The 22,226-nt window shown below is 37.2% G+C and overlaps 1 protein-coding gene across 2 annotated transcripts; it reads left to right on the top strand.

Moving 5' to 3' along the window:
* The first annotated feature begins 5,684 nt into the window (after window positions 1-5,684).
* LOC105059878 (peroxisomal 2,4-dienoyl-CoA reductase [(3E)-enoyl-CoA-producing]) lies at window positions 5,685-20,771 on the top strand. Of its 2 annotated transcripts, XM_073244579.1 has the most exons (6): window positions 5,685-5,940; window positions 14,787-14,946; window positions 15,870-16,039; window positions 16,109-16,331; window positions 19,872-20,028; window positions 20,254-20,771. In XM_073244579.1, the coding sequence occupies exons 1-5, from the start codon at window positions 5,755-5,757 to the stop codon at window positions 20,024-20,026; spliced, it is 894 nt and encodes a 297-aa protein (XP_073100680.1). In that variant the 5' UTR covers window positions 5,685-5,754; the 3' UTR covers window positions 20,027-20,028; window positions 20,254-20,771. The 2 variants fall into 2 exon arrangements, with proteins under 2 accessions (XP_073100680.1, XP_073100679.1); XM_073244578.1 differs by having other exon boundaries at window positions 5,687-5,940; window positions 19,872-20,771.
* Window positions 20,772-22,226: the final 1,455 nt, after the last annotated feature.

Below are 22,226 nucleotides of genomic sequence, written 5' to 3'. Positions count from 1 at the left end.
GAAGATATTGTTATGTAAAAGTATGGTATACTCATCACAGTACCGTACTGATATTAAATAATATTTTAATATTATTAATCGATACTTTATTACGCCAAATTGATACTTTAATATTATTAAGTAATACTTTATTATGCTTTAAACAAGTTTGCTGAATTGAAAAGATCATTAAGTGAGATAGAGCGTGCTCGAGCAATATTTGAACTTGCGATCGCTCAACCTACATTGGACATACCAGAGCTGTTGTGCGAGGCTTGCATTGACTACGAGATATCAGGGGGTGAATATGAGAGAATAAAACAACTTTATGAGAGGTTACTTGATCGAACAAAGTACTTGAAGGTATTGTTATATGGATATGTGATATGCTCGCCACAGTACCATACTGATATCAAATAATATTTTAATATTATTAATCGATATTTTGTTACATCAAATCGATACTTTAATGTTATTAAATAATACTTTATTGTACTTTGAACAAGTATGCAGAATTGAAAAGATCATTAAGTGAGATAGAGCATGCTCGAGCAATATTTGAACTTGCGATCACTCAACCTACATTGGATATGTCAGAGCTGTTGTGCAAGGCTTGCATTGACTACGAGATATCAGGGGGTGAATACGAGAGAACAAGACAAGTCTATGAGAGGTTACTTGATCGAACAAAATATTTAAAGGTATGGATTAGTTATGTCAAGTTTGAGGCTTCAGTTGGTATGGAAGATGAAGAGGTGGATGAGGGGGCTCTAGATACATCATTGTTATATAAAAGTATGGTATGCTTGCCACAATACCATACTAGTATCAAACAATACTTTAATATTATTAAGCGATACTTTGAAACACTAAACCGATACTTTAATGTTATTAAGCAACACAATATCGTACGGATATAAAACAATACTTTAATATAATAAAATAATATTTTATAATGATAAAATAGTACTGCATAATATTAAAATAATACTGTGTTTGTATGGAAGATGATATTTTTTTTAAATTCATCAAAAATTAAATCCTGCCATAGTATCACATATCCAAAAGAATATATCATAGTATTGCAACGTTTTGGTAGCACCACATTAATTGAACACGTCCAAAATAATGCCCATACATCAAATGTCCAAAATATTTAATAATAAAATAATACTTAATCCTTATATCGCTCAACTATGTATTTCTCAATGCCCTCCCTTTGAGTGCTTCTTGATCCATCAGAATATAGTGTACCATATGAGTCCTGCACCAGTCCATACTGCAAGTCTTCGCCACTATCCAAAATTCCTCATTACTCCTGGAGAAGGACTCAACCCATAGGCAAACATGGATCCCACAATTAACGTCTCCATCTTGATCCCGACAATCTCATATGTGTTCCACAGAGTAGTCTTCAAGCACAATATTCCGATAATGTTTCAACTATAGCTCGAAGAAGCTCGCCTATATCAAATCATTTTATATTTGTTAGTATCGAACCAGCGAATTAACATGAACAGAGTGATAGAGCAAAAAAAACCAACAAACTCCCATCAGTATCAACATGGCTTGATACATCTCGTGGGATAAAATAATACAAGCACCATAAAATAAGCGAGCAAGAGCAACCCGACCAGTGAATTGCCATAAACATCAAAAAGTACCAGTGCCACTTATCCGAATTGCCATAAACATCAAAGAGTGATTAATGGAATTGAGATTTTATACTAATAATAGTTTTGACAGTTCTTTTTGCTACTAAACTTTTTATAGAGTCATAATGCAAAAATTTTTCATGCATGATATCAAATACCAAAAGGTGCCAGTGCCACTTATCAGTGGTGTTGAGTGAAAGCATTATGTAGCGACATGTGGCGAGTATGTAAGGAGAAATATGATTAAAAGATAAACGCATGGTGTTTGTCATGCCCCCTATGATTTTTTTCATAGCACCTTTATCTGGATGTTTGCCTAGTTTTTAGAAATGGTTTAACATCTCATGCTACCAATAATTAGAAAAAAAAAATGTTAGTAGCTTAATATCATTTTACAAAGCTTAGATGTGACACTGAGAATAAAAAATATAGACAATTCATACCGTGGACTCCATGCGTATGTAGGAGATATTGCATTGTCTATTGAAGCTTTCTTCATTGGGCATAGTTTCCATTATACACATCCAACAATTAATTATCTGTTCATTCATACAAATAAAATTCACAAACTTTAAAAAAAAAATTTTACAATATTATTGTCCTATAATATAATTCAACTTACATCATTAGATATTATCTCTGAAGATAATAATTTACGTAGGCTCAAGTCTTCAACCCATATAGAACCATATGTGGTATCCTCCTTCCAAATAAAGTCCCTAAAAATAATGCTAATTCACTTACAAGTATTAGAGAAAAGTAGTAATTTCAAATATACCTATCATTGGCATAAAACCTTGCAATCATACGCTCATACCTACTAACTTGAGCCATGCCAGTATCTATTATGGCAATATTCTGCATACAACGAAGTATCAGTTAACACTCAAAAAATATTAAATATTTAATTAAAATATCAAATAACTACAAAATAGTATCAATATAGTATCAAAAAAATATCAGAAAACTACCATAGCGGTAACAGAAAAATTAGAACTAAGGAAGTATCACATAGCACTAAAATGTATCAAATAACTAAAAGAAAATATGAAATGACTATAAAGCAGTATCAATATGGTATAGAGAAGTATCAGATGATGGAATCAGAAACATATAAAACTACTAGAGACAGTATCAAAAAATATATTGGCAAATGTTTACCTTATCACTAGGAGCATCAATGGTTGTCGTAGGATTCTTGCGCCTCTTTTTGTACTTGCTGCCAACAAGATAACCTTTCACCATCTTGGTTAATGTTGACTTTCTATCTACCCTCTCCTTCAACCTCTTGACAATTGAAGAAGGCCCTCCATCCTTATTTTCCTTCTCAGTGTTGCCATCCTCATTATCCCCATGACTTCTACCAAGGTCATGATCATCATGATGATCATGTTCATCATTCTTACTCTCATCTTCTCCCTCCTCCTCCTCCTCTTATTTCTCCTTTTTCTTTCTTTTCTTTGCCTCCTCTTTTTCTTCCTGTCCCTCATTCTTCTCATCGTCCTTTGTCCCTCCTCCTCCTCCTCCTCCTCCTCCTTCCTCTTCTTTTTCTTCCTCTTCTTCCTCAACTTTTTGCTTGGATTTGCCATCATCGTCATCCTCACTGTCAAATGAGGATGCATATGATTTAGACTCAGAGTCAGATGAGTCAAAATCATAAAATACCACTCCACAATTATTTTTTTCCAAAATCTGACAAAATTTTCTGTAATTTCTCTTTAATAACTTGATCTTTGCTTTCAAGATCAAGATCTCATCATCTTTTTTCTTATTGCTTTGTTCAAGCATCTCGACCCTCTGCACAGGACTCTGAAAATCCACACTATAAGATGTGCTGGCAATATCCATTTATTTCTTTTTTCTTCCCTCTCTCTCAACAGTGGCAGTCCTATCAGCATACACCTGAAAAATACTTGCATCAATAGATGTTCCACTGAGGTACTTGTGCTCGAATGGGACAAGCTGATACTCTTTGATCTGATGAAAGTATAAAGTATCAATAAGACAGTATTATTATATCATAAAGCAGTATGATATCAGAGATATTCTGTACCAAATAACATATGACAATATTATCTTATCAGTGGTAATCCCACTGATCTTCTCTTCAATCTTATTAGTACATTTTAACCATTTCACCTTTCACTTGAAAAGACAGGGCCTTGTTGCCCTATCACCTAGGGGTGTCAAGATGGAGGGAACCCTTTCTAGAAACCAAGTCTGCATCAAATAATAATAAAAGATATTAGCAAGTTTATTGTTACTATAAAGTTATTTATTATAAAATATAAAATTAATACAATATAATTGTACTTGATACTTACCAACAAACTAATAGCACAACCATTTAAGTAATCGGATGATGACTGCGCATTGTTTTTCCAATCATATATCACTTGATGACTGGATATTATGTTCTCCATCAAAAATGTATAAACAGCCGTCCCTCAATCGAACTCATCCAACTTGTCAACATGGTCAATATATTGGTGTATAAATCTTGGCATTTCTTTTGTAGACAAGGGGAAAATTATCGTATTCAACACAGCCAATACGAAAACAGAAACCAAAGCTTTCACCTCTTTTTCTCTTTTAGAGCGAACATAAAAATTTAATAGTTTCTCGAGATTGTTTCTATGCCCCCTATCTCGAGAACCCCCAAGCAATTCATTATATGTTTTGCCTTTCAGGGGTGCCTCCTCCTCGTTAAGTTCTACTGGTAGGCCGGTGAGAGGGAGGCCAAGCATTACGGTGAGCTCATCATTTTCAAGTTTCAGCTCTAAATTGTTGCCGACGATGAATACACCTCTTTGATCATCGAACCGCTTGATAAGCACATGCAACCAATTTGGACTGATAGACAACTCTGGGATATCAAGGAAGTGTGCAAATGATGTCTTCTGTAGAAGCTCCATTTGTGCATCTAAGATTGACTCCTTTATACTCTTCTTCCCTTTCTTTTTAGCATTCAGCATTCAATACAATGAACTTGAAAAGTATCTACTCTCCAACCTCCCGCTATATAAATCAGTCCTCTTACGTTTAGTTTAAACCTGTAGCACAACGCAATAGAGGTCTTGACATTACACGTAATATATAAGAAAATATTTAGTAGAAAAGATAACTCTCTTTTTTTATTTAAGGATCCTAAGTCCTGAAACCATATGAAAGTACTAAATATGCATATCAGTGTACAAATTATGCACAACGAAGTATAAATTGCCTTTCACTTGTATCAATTAGGCATCATTGAGCATGTAATTTGAATTATTGCTCATTCAATCATAAATAATAAAAATTTGAATTAAACTATTTCTAGGGTTTCAATTGAGGGCAATGCTTACTGGTTGAGATTTCTTGCACCGACTGCCAAGCATGGATATTGTTCTGGTGTAATGGAGGGAGACAGAAGCACCACCAGGAGAGCGAAGACTATGCTCCTTCGGCGTGATAGAAAGAGGTGGCAACTGACGGAGGATCAACAAGATAGAGGGAGGCGGTCACCGGTGGGGAGAACAATAATGTAAGGGGATCGTGTTAGATGGTAATGATGAAAGAGAGCGGACCAACTTGAGGGGATCAACGGTCGGAGACGAGTGGCGAAGCAGGGAGGCACGCGATCGCATTGGAAGTTCGGGGAGTACGCGGTGGACATTAGGTGACCAGGGTGAGAGAAAAAGAGTTCGTGCCCGTTTAAATATCAAAAGAATAATTTGATAATTTTAACGTATTTGAGTAGCTCCTTTCAATTTAAGTTTCAAATGGGGAGTAGTTTTTATTTTAAATTGGAAGAGAGAATTTTTTTTAACTTTAAAATGAAAACAGAAATTTTTTTCTAGTTGTCGGTTTAATATATATATATATATATATATATATATATTTTAATGGCTGTCTTGTTCCAAAACCAAAAATGATACAATGGACCTGGTCAAACCAATACTTTTTGCGTAACATTTCGTGCCAGGAAAAAACGTTGCACTACCTTGTGGTCGTGGACGCGACTCCTGTTCGTACCGTCCTGCCTACCGTTAAAACCACTAATTTGATAGCTAAGTCAAGTAATCAACCACTCGTTCAAGCCAAAAGAGTCGAGAGAGAGAGAGACGAACAGAGACCTTCCATGGAGTCTCCGTTCAAGCCGGAGTTGCTGAAGGGGAATGTGGCTTTGATAACCGGAGGAGGGTCAGGGATTGGCTTCGAGATCTCCACCCAGTTCGGGAGACATGGCGCCGCCGTCGCCATCATGGGCCGCCGGCGCAACGTCCTCGACGCTGCCGTCGCCGCCCTCCAATCGGAGGGGATTCAGGTGAACCCCTCTACTCAGATTCTCTCTCGAATTCGTGTCAAGAGTCATCTTTTTTATGAATTTTGATGTTTCTGGTACGGTTGCTGGTTGCTTCGACGTCAAATTTGTGATCTTTTCAAGCTTGGTGTCCTTTGACTTTAGAAAATTGATTTTTGTTGCGATGAATTGGCTTTCGTTGGATGATCTATGTGTTTCATGGTGTGTAAGTTGTAACTGATCTAATTTTGATAAAGTTGACCTTTATTATAAAATGTTGATAATTACCTAAAATTTGAAACTTTGAAGGGAGTGATTCTATAATTGATAACTGTTTTGACTATTAGAGCAATTTTGATGGATGAAAATTTAGTAATTATTTCTCTTTGTTTTATTGCTCGTCTAATTGGTAATAGCTGGTTTCCAGTCATGAAATATGAACATAACTGTGCAGCAAGCTTCCAAAACTTTGCAGTGGCACATATTTTTTTTGGACTAGAGTAATCCCGATCAGATTGTGTACCTCTATATGCATATAATCTTTATAACTGATCTTTTTTGTTATATTAGGAATTCATCCTATAAATGTTTCATATTTTACTACCGTGATTTATTGCTATATTTTGTTCGTGATTGAATCATTTTCAGATATTTATTTTTCCCTTGCAAATTGTAATTTTCTCAAGTAGGCTGTAAAAAATTATATTCATGAAAATCAGGGGGAACTATAGAAGAGTGAAAAAAGAGGCTCCATTTTATTATCAACAAAATAAGGTGGAAGCAACCGGGACAAAAAAGTGAAGGTTATGCACCACCAAAAGCACTACCCATTTAGTAGGATCTGATGTATCAGATATTGTCTTAACATAGAAATCTTTTTACATTTTTTACTTTCATGATAACAGCAATTAACTCAACAAGTCTTCAATCTGTATATTCAAACATTATGTCAAATGGAATGATTGGTGATGTGCAAGGCCTTTCATATGCACGAGGCATTCAGGAAGTGTTAAGGCGGTAACAGCAGATATGAATTGTAATCATAAGGGCAACATTGGAGACATGGTTTATGTAAGACCTGTGAAAAGCAAGTGCAGGTGTTGCAAGCTGACATACTCTAGAAAATAAATCAGCATGTAAGGTTGCTCTTTGTATTGATTATTGTCAGGATCCTGACATTGCAGCACCACTTCTAGTACATGGTTCTCTTTAAAATCTTGAAGATTGTTGCTACCTATTCAATTAACATAAACCACATCTTCCCCCATTGTTTTTGCTGTAATTCTAAAGATCCATTTTTCTTCACTCACTTACCTCTATAGGGTCTCACACTTGAGTCCTTCACTTTCTGCATTCAAAAGTTAATAGTACAAAAATTTGGTGCTATAATTGCAAAATTGGAAATTGATTCTCTCTTTTGTTCTTCTTCTTCTTCTTGTGAGCAACAGTGACACAGTGACTAGATCACCACTGCTTCATTAAGAAAATGAGATGGTAAATATCAGTAGAAATGAACTTCCCAAATGAAAGAAAGAGAGCACAGAAAAGAAGCGGGGAAAGAGAAAAAGAAGAGGGAGCCTGGGAAAGAAGGCCTAGTGAGCCCTACTTGGAACAACCTGGACTCATCCACAAAAATAGGAGCCGTAGAAACATCAACCAAAAGCCCCACTTCCCAACCTATCATAAAGTCTTAACCATACCAAAGAATTAAGAGATGAGATCCACCGCACTCAATTGCACACCTAGTGAGCCCTACTTGGAACAACCTGGACTCATCCACAAAAATAGGAGCCGTAGAAACATCAACCAAAAGCCCCACTTCCCAACCTATCATAAAGTCTTAACCATACCAAAGAATTAAGAGATGAGATCCACTGCACTCAATTGCACACCTAGGGATGATTACTTAGTGAACAAAATAGGAAGTTTTTTCTTTCTCTTCTTCGATGTTGTCCCCAACTTGGAGCTTGCAAAAATTACATTGACCAAAGCACATTGAGGTCGAAGGCCTCATTTTATAGGAAGATACAAGTATTCTACTTTTGCGAGTCAACCATGCCATCGCAGCCACCATCCAATCCCAATCGGCTTGGCTTTACTTGGACACTCGTTTCACCCTCCAACTTGACCAAAATGTCCTTTCAGTATATGTGTATTCCCTCACCTTAAGGAGGTGTTTGATGGTTTGATGGTGAAACAGAGGTGTTAGACAAACTGAAATTGAAGGATAAGATGCTCCACTGTCTTTGGACAGCTCTTACACAGCATATGCACATGCCTGCCCACTTAATTCCCTTCTCTAAGGTTGTGCACTGTCGTCAATGTACCATTTTTATTTTTAGCAGCAACCATAAGAAAACCTTAACCTTTAATGTTGTACCTCCTTTCCAAAGATGTTTAGCTGAAGGGCAAAGAAGCCATCCACCCTCTACCTCATTGTTAAGAAACCTGCTACTAGTAAAAATCTCCTTATGTCAAAATGCCAAACCTTGCTCCTTTTTAAGACTGAAGGAGGAGGCAGTAAGTTGAACTGGTTGTAGAGATATGCATTTTCAGCTAGAGTGTTTGACTAAATTTTGGATCCCAAAGCTCCCTTTTTTGTCCTAACCTATCTGATACTCGGCCATGCACTACCAATTCTGTATTTCCATGTCAAGTAGCAGACTAGCTGGAATGTAATAGCAAGAGAAGGGGCATCAATCCATTTGATTAGCCAGAAAAAGGAGCATATTGGTTCACTTGTAAAGAAGACGAAGAATGCTGATGATGTTTTCAGCACATCCCTCTAAAAAAGGTGAGGCTTGTAGATAGCCAAAACCTGAAGTCAGATAGCTTCAACCTAGAGTAGGGGCCCTTCACACCACTCATTGCTATAGTGATGTCATTTAGTGGCACCATGGCTATTTGGTGAGGTTGGACCAATCATGTTCATGTATGTTGGGGATGTCTAGCCCACATTGATTCCTAAGGGCTTGTTTGAATGATTGGATTGAAAATCCTATGAGATTTATGGGTTGGGTCAGTATAACTAGCAAAATCCTAGTATTACAGGCATGCTATTAGGTTAAGGCCTTTTTTCCTTTTCATGGGATTCGTGCTGGCCCACTCCAAAGCTATTTCTAGGTATTTATGAATATAGGCCTAGTCCAGTCTGTAATCCTATGATTTTGCTAGTTGTATCGGTCCAACCAACGAATTTCATAAGATTTTCAGCTCAATCATCCAAATAGGCTCTAAGACTTGCAAGCTACCATCTATCTTGGCAGCCTCCCATTTGACCATGCCTCTCTCAGATTGTCTAAAAAAACAGTCCTGTTAGATGCTTTCAAACCATTCCAATATCTACTTTGGAAGAAAGAAAAAGACAGAGCAGCTGGACATCAAGAATTGAAGTCACCAACGTGAGCCGATACTCATATAAAGGGAGCTTGGATTTCCAACTAGCTAACCAGCAATTGACCTTTGCTAGAGGCATTGATACCCTTTTGCTGAGTTTTCCTTCAAACAAGGGAAGACCTAAATATTCGGTAAGGAAGGATTGTCGGTAGAAATTTATCAAGTGGTCCAAGAATCATCCATTGCTTGACTAGTCCTTTGTCAACACTTAGAGGCTCTTCTAATAGCTGATGGAGAGATCTGAAATTCCCTTAAAACAGTCCAAAGAGGAAGCCTACTATTTTTAATCTATTTCCTTGGTCCTGCACAATATTATTATGCTATTTAGTTAACTGAAAATTTAGCACTGCTCCATAGATCGACTAGTCACCCAAACCTTTATTAGTGTATGGTCAATTGCCTTATAAAGTTCATGGTGTAATAATTCTATCACTGAAAATGAAAAGAAGAGGGAAAGTTGTGCTGCACCGGATACCTCACGTGGTAAAAACTGCCTCATTGATTTTCTTATTGATCACCGCCAACAGCTTGTTTTATGTAATGGTGATCATGGCTCCACTGATCCACCTGCTACCAAAACCTTGAGCCCTCAACAACTCTTCTAAATATGTACAATCTAGTATGTGATAAGTTTGTTCAAAACCCTTATTGCTCTTCTTGTAGTCCAAAATAATCTCCTCCACACAAGCATAGTTGCCCAATATATGTTAGTCAGGAATGAAGGCATTTTTTGGTATGGGAAACTAAATCCCCAATAATGATCTTGAGTCTAGATGCCACTATGTTAAATATCCCATCAGGCAAACTACTTGAACTAAATTCTGGAATAGTGCTAGCCAACCTAACTTTCAGAACCTTCACCACATGTGCACAATTGATTCTATCGATGTTTGACGGATTATGCCAAAAACAACAAATAAGTATTCTAGGTTAACTCTGACTACCACCCAGTATCTTTGGTGACATAAGAGAGGGAAGCCATCTGCCATCTGGTCCAGTGCTTTCTCGCCATAGAGAATTTGATGTTTATGGCCTCTACATATTTTGGTTTTGTTTCTCTAATGAGTTCTAGGTTCGAATATAGTCAAATACCCATGTGAAGTAACCAGTGATCATCTCCTTTATGTCCAAAATTTCCTCCACCAAGGTCCTTCTATTTTGCAGACAGTGATAGAAGTTGCTCCATCACCTCCCATTCACAATTTGATGGGGAAAAATGGTATTAGGTGTCCCATCTTTTGATTGTAGCATTCTAGGTCTTTGGTACCATTATGAGGTATTTACAGTAACATGTTAATGTTCATCTTGATTCTATCTGCTGAGAGAGCTTTGTCTCCAGTATCTAGCTAGGTGATTATATTTAATAGCTCCATCTTTTGGGAAATTCTCAGGATAATTTTTATTCCAACCTGGAACCAACTTTGAAGCCTCCTAAGTATAGCCAGCTCCTGCTATTTGATTCCATTCACCACCTTCTAGTCCCATGCTGTGTCATAAAAACTCGATGATTTGGTCCAGGCCTACTCAAATTTGAAAGCCATGTTTGGTTTGTACCTATCATTAGCCATGAGAATGGGATGTGCATGTTATTAAGGTGCTGCTATTCCCAAGTAACCAACAAAGGCGGGCATTTTGCTACCAATTGTGTTGAAAGCTAGGAAACTGTTTAATTGCTTTATTTCCTATTGCTTCAAGACAAGCTCCATTCAAAGGCGAGGAATATTGGCTACCCACGATAAGGAGATCAACCAGGTTCAAGGATCAAATAAGTATTGTTGAATCTACTGATGTCCCTCTTTGTGCACTGACACTAACTTTATTCATGTGAGAATTGGATGAAACTGAAATCTTGGGCCACCACCCACAAAACAATGAAAGACAGTCTGATGTCAATCATCTCCTTGCAAAAATCCTCATGCATCCCCCTCTTGTTTGGCCCATACGACGATGTCAAAATTCATCTGAAGCTGTCTTCCAAGTTCACCAATTCCATTTTGAAATGGAATCATCCCTATACCTTGCTGAGACACACATGCATCTTTGAATTCACATCTTCCCTCACGCTCCAGAGACAGTCATCTCATAACCTGTCTGAAATCATCCCCCTCCAACACTGTGAAGAAATGTGTAAGGTAGGTCAATCACCTTAATCTCTGGAAGACAAACCAAATAAACTCTGCTGAGTTTAAGAATGTTTCATGCCACCTTTCTCTAATTTGATCTTGCTTCACCTCTCAAATTTCAGGTCGAAACTTTCATCAAACACTTGTCATGTGCCTCCTTCCGACTAGTCCCTCCCTACACCTCTGTATCTTTTCTTGCCACTTCCACAACCTTGGATCCCTTCCTCTCTAGTTGTTGCATTACTTCATAGGAGAAGCTCCTCGAGCTTCCCCTTCTATGGCCACCCTGCAGCTATATGTTATTACAAAAGAGCTCCTCACTAAGGGAATTAAGAAACACTGCTATGTCTGCTATTGGGAAGGGAACGAGGGCATTTTCAGATGTCTGCAACCCAGGTGAAGGGCCAGACATCTCTGAGGCTTTTGCCTATGCCACCCTCAAGCTTGTTGATTCCATTTGATTCCAAAATCCATGACTTCTTTATTTGTATTACTTGGGGACCACTTGACATGTCAGTGCACCTGCTCAGATACTATAACACAAAAATCTCACATCTTTATTTATAGAATAAATCACTTGAATTCAGTGATGTCTTTTACCATTTGTTTGTCTTTGTCAAACTCACATTTAAAAGATGTAATGGAGACACAACAGCCTTCAGCAACAAAGAAGATGGGCTTACTAAATATTTTCTACAACCATGGATGATGGTTATGGTTAGCACTTTAATGGTTCTGCTTTAAATTCCTATGGCTGGTGTTAATTCTATATTGCGATCTCAATTTTGCACGTAGAACTAAAATGTGGACTTCAACCATGTTATTATGAGACTACTGAAGTTCAGAGTGCAGGTATGAATAATATAATATGTGTGGTTCTATATCACAGTGCATCAATTAATTTGCTGCAATATGAATTGATATATCTTGTTATAGTTGATCTTCTTATGCTGTATATGTTTTCTAATATTTAATTTGTTGATCTTGTGTTTATAGATGTTTATTGATAGCAAGAATACATATTTAAGATGCTTCTTTCTGCATGCTGTATGTATAATAATAAACATCTACTTTAGAGGCAATACAAATTTCATTGAAATCAGTATATTCCAACTGGCTGGTTGGTTAGTTGGTTGGACTGCTTATTGTGTGGTTTCTTGAGTCTCTTTTTGGTTTCACATAAGATGCTCAAATTAAGCATCCGAAATACTATTTTTGAGGATTATCTGTATTTGAGACGAACACAATATACAATTTGATGTATTCATGCACTCTAGATGTAGATAGAAAGGTAGTTTGGACATGAGTACAAAAGTGATATGTATTTAATGTTAAAACAAACCGAAGGGCAGCCAAGAGCTGCCTAGTGCCTAGGCACTTGGTTGGTTCCTAGAGTTCAAGGTGGCCCAAGAATAATACATTCAAAACAAGGGAAGAACTGCTAAATTATATTTATGATCCAAAATGAAACATTATCATTTCAAATAAGATGTGCTAAGTTGATGGGAGGTTCCAACCTGGTCAAGTTTGCAACTAGTTCATGAGGCAATCTCATCCTGTATACTCAAACATGACATAAGTGAGGTGCCTGGGCGGCTATGGCTTCTTCCACTTAAAACGTTGGACATGCTCAAAGTTTGCTCCAAATGTTAAAACTTTTCTAGACAAGCCTAGTCTGATGTAAAATAAAAATTAGAACAGACAATCAGGTAGACAGAAGAAACTGACTGAATAAAAGCTCACAGGCCTCTGCAAAATCATCACCTCCAAAATGATAAAGATTTTTCCATGCTGAGAGAGGGCGGGGGGGGTGGGCGGGGAGGGAGGGAGGGAGAGAGAGAGTAAAGTTGGAGGTTCAGCTTAGAGGTGGCCCCATAGAGACCCAAAGTTTGTTACAATTGATAAAGTTGAAATATGAAGTGAATCTTCCATTAGGGCTGGAAGTGGATTAAATTGAGCTACTTCTGTTCCAGATTCAACTTGAGAAAGTTCCACTCTGATCCTAATCAAAGTTGTTTAAATTAGGCTTGGACATAAAAGTATGACCTTTTGAATATGGATTGGATTTGGATCCCTAAGTATCATGTCTCAAACTGAACTGACCAAATTGACTCAACAAACACACTTTAAATTTCACAATCTTGAATTTGAGAAATTACTTTGTTTCTAATAATAACTTTTCACCAGTTCATCATCAATTTGTGTTGTTGATTACAATTTATACTTGGTTTTCAATCATATCTTATGCAAAATGACTTGTTAATAATGTCTACATGTTGTTTAGTTATTATTTTTTTGTATAATATGTTTATCATATAATTAAATAACTAATATATACATGTTTTTATGGTTTATTTTTGGATCATTCCTGACCTGATTTGTCCTGATGGATTTATAGAGTACGTTTTGGACCTGATCAAATCTGACCAAAATGGTAATAGATTAGGCTTGAAATCAATTTTTTGACTTGATTCAGATATGGATTATATTTGGGTTGTGCTAGTACCCAAACCAATCCGATCCACTTTCATACCTAGCTGCCATACCAAGAAAATGGAACTGAAAATAGTTTGGAGACTTGATGTTCAAGTTGTGTGATTTGGCTGATAATAGTTACTTTTTGATCAGACGGTGTATACATATTTCATGAGGACTTAAGTTATGAGTTGGATATGTGTTCTAATTACATATGAATAAGATATGATTTAGATTATAAGAAGGGGATCTTATACTTTAAATTACTAAGTTGATTTTTCCTATATTAGTTTGTCACTGTTTACAAAATTATAATTGATACCAAGAACTGCTCCAATAATTAAATAAAAGAACTTCGTACTGGGTTTATTAATTCAATACAGCATTTGAATTTTGCAATACAAAATTTCACATGCTTTTCTGTTGTCTACCATTTGCCATTTTAGCCCTCACCTGGTGATTGAGGGCTGTCATATAAGCAGCTTCCAACTGGGAGGAAACTACCCTTACGAGTATGTTTTTCTCTCCTGAAGTATGATATGGAAGACTTGCAATGAGCTCTATGTGATCTAGGTGCTTTATTGACCTAAAGCTCTTCATGCTATTCTGATTTTATATGGGCAGAGTCTACCCTTATTGAGCCTTGTTGTATGTCCTGTTTCTCTCCTGAAGTATGATATGCAAGATTTGCAATGAGCTCTATGTGATCTAGGTGCTTTAATGAGCCAAAGTTCCACATGCTATGCTGACTTTATATGCAGAACATGGTAGAATACCTTACTACATTGAAATTATCCTGAGTAGTTAGCAGGTTGTTTGATCAAATCGTTGAGTTCATTACATGTCAAGTAATGTTATTCTCAATATGACTTGCAGGCAATTGGGCTTGAGGGGGATGTTCGTAAGCGGGAGGATGCAACCAGGGTAATTGAAACAACAGTTAGACATTTTGGAAAGCTTGATATTCTTGTTAATGGGGCGGCAGGCAATTTTCTTTCATCGCCAGAGGATTTATCACCAAATGGGTTCCGAACAGGTAGACACCATCTGCACCACATTGAGGTTGTCTAGCAGATCTTGAATATGTTTCAGGAGGATGTCTTTCTTTATGCTTCTGTGTCGATCAACTTTGCACCAAGTTAAAACATCAGAGTCTTAATTGTCTGCAACATTTTGATTTCTTAATCTGTCAAAAAACCTAATTGGTTCTTAACAAGGATTGTCTATAGGTGTGAAATGCTAGGGCCTAATTTAGCCTGGGGTTAAATCCTCAGCCTTAAGCCTGGTCTGCAGGAATTTGGCCTCTATGTTACATGAACTTGGGTTATGTGTGGGGTGTGAGTGTGTGTCTAAGTGTTGGATCATTTCAATATCCAAGCATTACTCCTTAGGGAGCCATGTCCAAGTGCTGCAGCAATGTACATGTTCAAGTGTCGGGTGTGGGTTCTTCAGGCTGAATCAAAAGGTCCAAGTAACATAATCTGGCCTAGAATGCCAAGCTTGAACTTGGTCGAACACGGGTATTTTTGGGCCAGGGTGGACTCACTTTTGGATAAGTCAATTTTCATGGACTGTTCAAACCTGATTTTGGCCCTGATTTATTTGGGCTTCATTAGCTTTTGGCCCCAACCGGACTTTAGGGCCTAACTCTTGAGCTTGGGCCTGGTTTTTTGATCAGGCTGCTCCAGCTAGCCCAGCACATTGTTGTCCCTAATGTCGACAATGTAGTGTGCTGTAATGGATCAAGGAACAGGATTTAGAAAGCTGATCCCAACTGGGTTGGATAAAAGGCAGTGATTATGAATATGATTATGCCTGTTTTCTTGCAGTCATTAAAAAATCCTTGTGGGTTGTGTCTTTGATTAACTTATATTGTTGATATCTTTGAACTTGAAAACTTTGGAAATTCTAGCTTTAGAACAGTGCTAATTGAATGGTCATTTTTGCTCCAATTTACAGTGCTGGACATTGATTCTGTTGGCACTTATACAATGTGTCATGAAGCTCTAAAGTATCTAAAAAGAGGAGGGCCTGGAAAAGATCCTTCTACCAGTGGCCTTATTCTGAACATAAGTGCAACTCTGCACTATACGGCATCTTGGTACCAAATTCATCTGTCTGCAGCCAAGGTGTATTAACATTATTTGTGTAAATGATTTACTTGTATCAATATATATTGTGATATTCTGCTTTGACAGGCAGCAGTTGATAGTATTACGAGGTCGTTGGCCCTAGAATGGGGTACTGATTATGATATAAGGGTCAACGGGATTGCACCAGGACCAATAGAAGGCACTCCTGGACTAAGAAAGCTTTACCCAGAAGAGATGACGTCTAAAACACGAGAATACATGCCTCTATTTAAATTTGGAGAGAAATGGGATATAGCGATGGCTGCTCTGTACCTGGCTTCTAATGCAGGTTGTAACCTAGTCTGACTTTATGCACCATCTGCTGTTCCTTTTACTCTACTTTAATTTTCTGCATATAGTTTATAACTGAACATCTTTGATTTTCATGATCTCAATGTCATCCAATTTTCAGTCAATGTTTGAGGTGAAAATTCTCCCCATTTTAAGGATAAACGTATAACTGCCGTAATGTTTAAATTTCCTTGTTTAGAAAAAAAATTATACCCTCAAAATTTATTAATAGTTTACTTTTCACTTGAGACACTTTTGGCAAACTAAAGTTTTATTTGCTATCCAACAACAAGTAAGGTTAGAAAAGGTTGGACCATGGTTTGCCAAATTGGACCCAACCGCCCGATTTGGCCCGTACAGAGCCGAACTGGCATGGAAACGGTCTGGTTCGGCTCTGTTTCCTTTTCTTTTTAGTGTCATTCAGTGGGATTTTTTTTTTATTTTTTTATTGTCGGTATGATGCGGTATGGTGCTGTACCATACCGGCTGGCAACCGGCATGCCAGCTGGTACTGGTTCAGCCTTCCTTGGGTTGGACTGCATGCTCAAAGTCAGTTGACAACTTTGGCAACAAGATCTGATATTTTGTGTTTCAACCTTTATCATTCATTTTGTGATGCAGTACTGCACTTAGCAGGTCTAACTTATCTACTCACAGCTCACCGAAGTGAAAATTACTCTATGTTGATCTGTGGCATGACATGGATTCAAGATGGTATGTTACAGTTAAAATTGCAAACCTTGTCTTGCAGTAATGAGAATTAAAACAGGTGGAAGCTTGCTTATCTAAGAAAGAATGTGTCTTTGCATTTGTTTTGTTTGACATGTGATTGAAGGGTGAGTAAGAGATCTTATAAGCACTTCAACCTTTTGGTGGCTTCAAATGCTAATACAACTACTTAAAATTATGATGCCATAAGTTAGGTGCAAACAGCAAAAATAGCACATATTTGCAGGCAATTAGGGATTAGGTCCAAGGGTGCAAGTATTGAATGCCAAAGGTCTGTTGGCTTTGCATGGGAACAGTACACACCATTCTGTGTCTGTAAGCCATGCCAGTTGGTATGCTTGGCCCAGATTGGCATGGATGATGCTGAGTACTAGCACAAATTAGGAACTGTGGCTTGTCTTATGTGCCAATAAAGAATTTATGGCATGTGTCATCCTTGCCGTGCTGTGCTGACTGGCACTTAGGTCCATGCTTGGGTCTCTATCACATAGTTAGCTGAACATACAAGTGCTGGTCGATCTCTTGCCATGCTGTGGTGCACATCCATCCCTTATTCAAGCATGTTTTTTTCTTTGATATTGTCCAGTGTCATTATGTATCAGAGTAATATCTACTTCACATGCCAATGTGGGTTATCATGTGGTCCAAAAACACAACATCTATCATTTGGGTGTTCTTGGTATCTTGTATATCTTTTTCCCCAAAACTCCTCAATTTTTTGTCAATCTCTTTTATCTGTGATTGTTTGTTAAACATGCAGTACTCATATGTTGGTTCATGTTCTAGATTACTTATAATAGTGTAATGTGCATGTCAAGGGTATGATGCAGGCTAACAGATGGGTCAGAAAACATTTTTGAGTGTTCTAGTCATGTCTATGCTCTGTTAGGAAACAATGGGCAACAGCCTAGTTAAGGGGAAAAAAAGGAAAACTTCTGTTATATCTGGTGTGGTTAAAAGCTACAGAGATCCAGTTCTTCTAGCACCTTTTGCTTGACTTTTGTGGTAAAGGAAGCCCGATGAAGAGCTGCTTTGTAAGCCTTTCATGAGCCTCAAGTTGTGCTATTTTACTCTCTCTATTAGTTCATTCTACCTTATTTTCATCTTGTATTTTATTTTTAGGCATCTATCTTTGGGGTTTTGAATGCCCAAGAATGTCAGTTTTGAGAACCTAGATCTGATTAGTCAATATTCCTTCTGAAGAGGGAGAAGTCTTGGTTGCATGGCTGCACATGGCCGATCTACTGCATAGCCCATGTATAATTGACACATATAGGTTTTATATGGATTTTAGAGCATTTAAAAGATGCTGACTTGCCACCATTACTTAACTAGTGAGTTATTGAAAAAGAAGAAGTGGGGAGGGGGGTTTGGGCAGGGGTGGAGGGGGATTCAGGATTTCAACACCTTTCTACTTTGTGGTGACCCAGTGTCACTGCTGTCCCAATGCTTTCCACAATGACATCAGTAAGGCCATTAGTCCCTACCCAACCCCTCGTTTTGCTGCTTCTGAAGTTTATGAAATCTGTAAGAGCTCCATGCCAGCAACTTATGCCTATGAGCGTTCCAAAAGCTTGTTATTTAAAGAGTCCGGAAAGGACTCAACTTAGGCAACTCATGAGTAACCCAATGTGGCAGCTGGTCACTAAAAGCTTGTTCTTGGAAGAGTCCTAGAAGGACTCAAGCAACTAATAAGTTACCAATCAGCCCTCTTAGTAAGGACCTTCGCCATCTTGATTAAGCTCTAATTAGTTTCCATCAGAGTTTTGTAGCAGGCTTTTGATTTGCAGTCAATTAGATGAACAAAAGGGTGTTGAGGTCTGGATGTACAGAAGAAATGGAGATTAGCTTTTGTGGAAGAGTTACTATGTTGACATAGGAACACTGGCCTCTCTCTATCTTTCACAGTCCTCTCATTCCTCTAATTTCTCCACTCTCCTTACCTTGCTTTTCCTAGTCTAATATCTGTTGATTTCTGTCTTATACAGGTGAAGTTTGAAAAATATCAAATCTGAAATAACTTTTGAATTGTTTTTGCTGTAGTTAGACATTGAAAGTCGTTATTTGCTGAAAACATGCATCAAATCAGCCAGCAAAACTAACTGCATGATAAATTAATTAGCATTCTTTATTCATAACCAGCTTTGCATCAGTATAACATGCCAGAAGAAATAAGAAATCCTAGCATATTTGAAATGCTGGTGTTAACACAATGCAATATTAATGTACCATGCTGGCTCTTGCGAACTGGATGCTGGGCTTCTCTTTCTCTCTAGAAATACAAGGGAGCTGGAATAGGTGTTTACTTGGACTCATCATTCCATTATGCTCTGAGTGTCAGATTGTTTTGGGCGCAAATCAGTTGTATGCTTCACTTTTTTCTTGAGGCATTTGCACCTGATGTTTTTCCTGGGTCTTTAGTGACTGAACAGTTAGCTTGGATGGTGTATTCAATATTGATGGAACCCTATTGATGGGGTTTATCGGTTCCTTTTCAACTCTAATGGTCGATACCAAAAGATTGGTTACTGATGAGCGATGAATTGTTCTCTTATAAAAATCATATGGTGATATTAGCTGCAGTGGTCGTTATGTCATTCTCAGCTACGTATTGGTACCTCATAATGGTTACATACGAAAGCAACCTTAATGTTTTAGTAGCATAACCAGTCTACATAAATTTACTAGCTCTTTGTGTGTTCATCTTCATATCTGGATATGTTTTCATTCTTGCGTACTCTTCTTTTTCCTTGCCATATCTTATATTCTTGGGCTCATAATCTTTTCCTTTCTTAATTTTCTTTTGAAGGTAAATATGTTAATGGAACTACTATGGTTGTTGATGGAGGCTTCTGGCTAAGCCACCCTCGGCACATCCCGAAGGAGGAAGTTAAAGAGCTATCAAGGGTCGTAGAGAAGAAGTCAAGGACATCACGTGTTGGTGCTCCAACCAGCAAGCTTTGATGCTATATCATTCTATGACATTATTTTATACTTGTTCTCATGAATTGTTTCACATAAAATGGCTGTTAGAGAGTGCTTTCCATATCAATATCATCATTGAAGAGAAGGATCTTTTACTTTAGACTTTATCAGATATATCACGTAAAAGGATGTCAACTCTAAGTTAAATGAACTTTCTCATTTTTATCTTTATTTTTTTTTATAATTTAGTTCAATCTGCTGTGTAGGATGTTATCTTTCTTCATCTGAACTCTGTCCTTGGCTATCAGACTGAGGGTGCTCTTCATGTATCTGGTTATATTTGGCCTTGTTAGACATCCATAAAATCCAGGCACAATGGAGAGGAATAAAAATATAAAAAAACCTCCTTTCATGGCTGATGGAATGGTGACAGCAGTGGGAATCACACTGAATGCTAGGTGAGTGGATTAACTCATGAACGTGGTTTATTTTATGCCACATGGTGCAGTCACGGCCAAAAATGGCAGGTCATGGCATTCTTATATGTCCACTCTTGCATTAGAGACTCTTCCATCCTAACCTCATAGCAACTAACAAGAGAAATATGGAAGAGTAAGAGTTGAAAAAGACTAGATTTAACAAAGAATATATTGCTGATCATATAGGGGATCTACTCTATGGATGACTGTAAGAGATATTTCTTCTGAATTATTAGATATTTTATTTTCAGATGCTTATGGATGTATTTTCTTTTAGATTGACTTAATGATTCTGGCTTACAAAATATATATATATATATATTTATTTATTTATTTATTTATTTATTTATTTATATATATTTATATATATATTTACCTCCTGAAAGGGTAGTTAAATCTAAATTGCTACACATTTTGACCTCAAGTAAAGAAAAAAAAAACCCATGCACGTAAAGACAAGCACTATAAGTAGTCTTAGATGTTTGAAGTCGGTATAAAGGATAAAAACTAGCAGCAAGAGTGCCTTTAACTTGCCGATGCTGAATTGTGTGCGCTTTAACTTGAGACTTGAATCACTCAAAGCTAACTTTATCTAACCTTTGAGGGTCTCAACTCGCTGAGTTGGATAAGTTTTCTTGGAGTTGTATATAAGTCTGGGTTTGATTACACTTCACTTTCATAGTTGATTAGGCTTGCACCTTTCTTAAGAAAAAAAAAAAGAAGCTTATTTCATCTCTTTTTCCTTTTTTTGGTATAGCAGAAAGACATAAAGCTCAAATACACCTGAGCGTAAACACACCTGGCGAAATCATCGAACAGTTTTAATTTCTGGAGGACGGTGGACGGTAATGTTCTGTACTTTGTTTCAGTGAACGAACTTGCCTCATCTTTCCATCCATGTAGGATCCTTGATATCATGCTGGGATCTGCTCACCGCTTGGTGAATAACCTCAAACTAAACCCTAAAAAACCTCTGTAGATCTGCATGTGAAACTCCTCTCTCTCTCTCTCTCTCTCTCTCTCTCTCTCTCTCTCTCACGCACACATACGCGCACATACGCACGCACGCACACGCCCCTTAATTTCTCTAAATAAGGTAAGGTAGATGTAAAACCAAGGAACGACGTCCTGAGCTAGCAGTTGCCTCCCATCGTAAGAGGAGGAAGGCGAACAACTAATAATTTAAGGGTGCATTTGGTTATGCTTTTTTATTTTTGATTTTTAAAAATTATTTTTGATTTTTATTATTTTTATTATTAAATAAAAATAAAAAAATAAAAAATATGTTTGGTAATTATGTTGTTATAAAGCAAAAAATAACGTTTAGACATGGCAGATGAAGAACTCGACGAGAGAGAAGGATTTAGAAGGGAAGGGAGAAGGGAGTGGGGAGGTGAAGAGCTCGATGAGAGAGAAGGGTTCGGATTTTTTATTTTTTAATTTGACATTTTAGATGTGGGGAAGTAAAAAAAATAGAAAAATAAATTTTAAAAAATAAAAAAAATTTACTTTACATATAAAGTAATTTTTTAAATTTTTAATTTTTATAATATTATCAAATATTATTTTTTAATTTTTATTTTTTAATAATTAAAAAAATAAAAAAAAAATTAATGACCAATCAAACGCACCCTAAATGGAGCCATGTTGTTGCTGTCTGCTTGCCGTTGGTGGTTGTCTTTAGATAACCATGTGCTTTATCAAGTGTATGTAGCTAGCAAACGCATAAGAGTGCATTTTATTTTTCATTTCCTCTAGTG

The sequence above is a fragment of the Elaeis guineensis genome, chromosome 10, assembly GCF_000442705.2.
Source record: "Elaeis guineensis isolate ETL-2024a chromosome 10, EG11, whole genome shotgun sequence".
NCBI classification, from domain to species: Eukaryota; Viridiplantae; Streptophyta; class Magnoliopsida; order Arecales; family Arecaceae; genus Elaeis; species Elaeis guineensis.
This window is presented reverse-complemented; position numbering and strand designations above follow the sequence as displayed.

Coding starts and splice junctions, on each gene's coding strand:
- LOC105059878 (XM_073244579.1), top strand. CDS start 5,755: ATGGAGTCTCCGTTCAAGCCGGAGTTGCTGAAGGGGAATGTGGCTTTG. Junction 5,941..14,786: donor TCCAATCGGAGGGGATTCAG/GTGAACCCCTCT, acceptor TATGACTTGCAG/GCAATTGGGCTTGAGGGGGA. Junction 16,332..19,871: donor GTACCTGGCTTCTAATGCAG/GTTGTAACCTAG, acceptor TTTCTTTTGAAG/GTAAATATGTTAATGGAACT.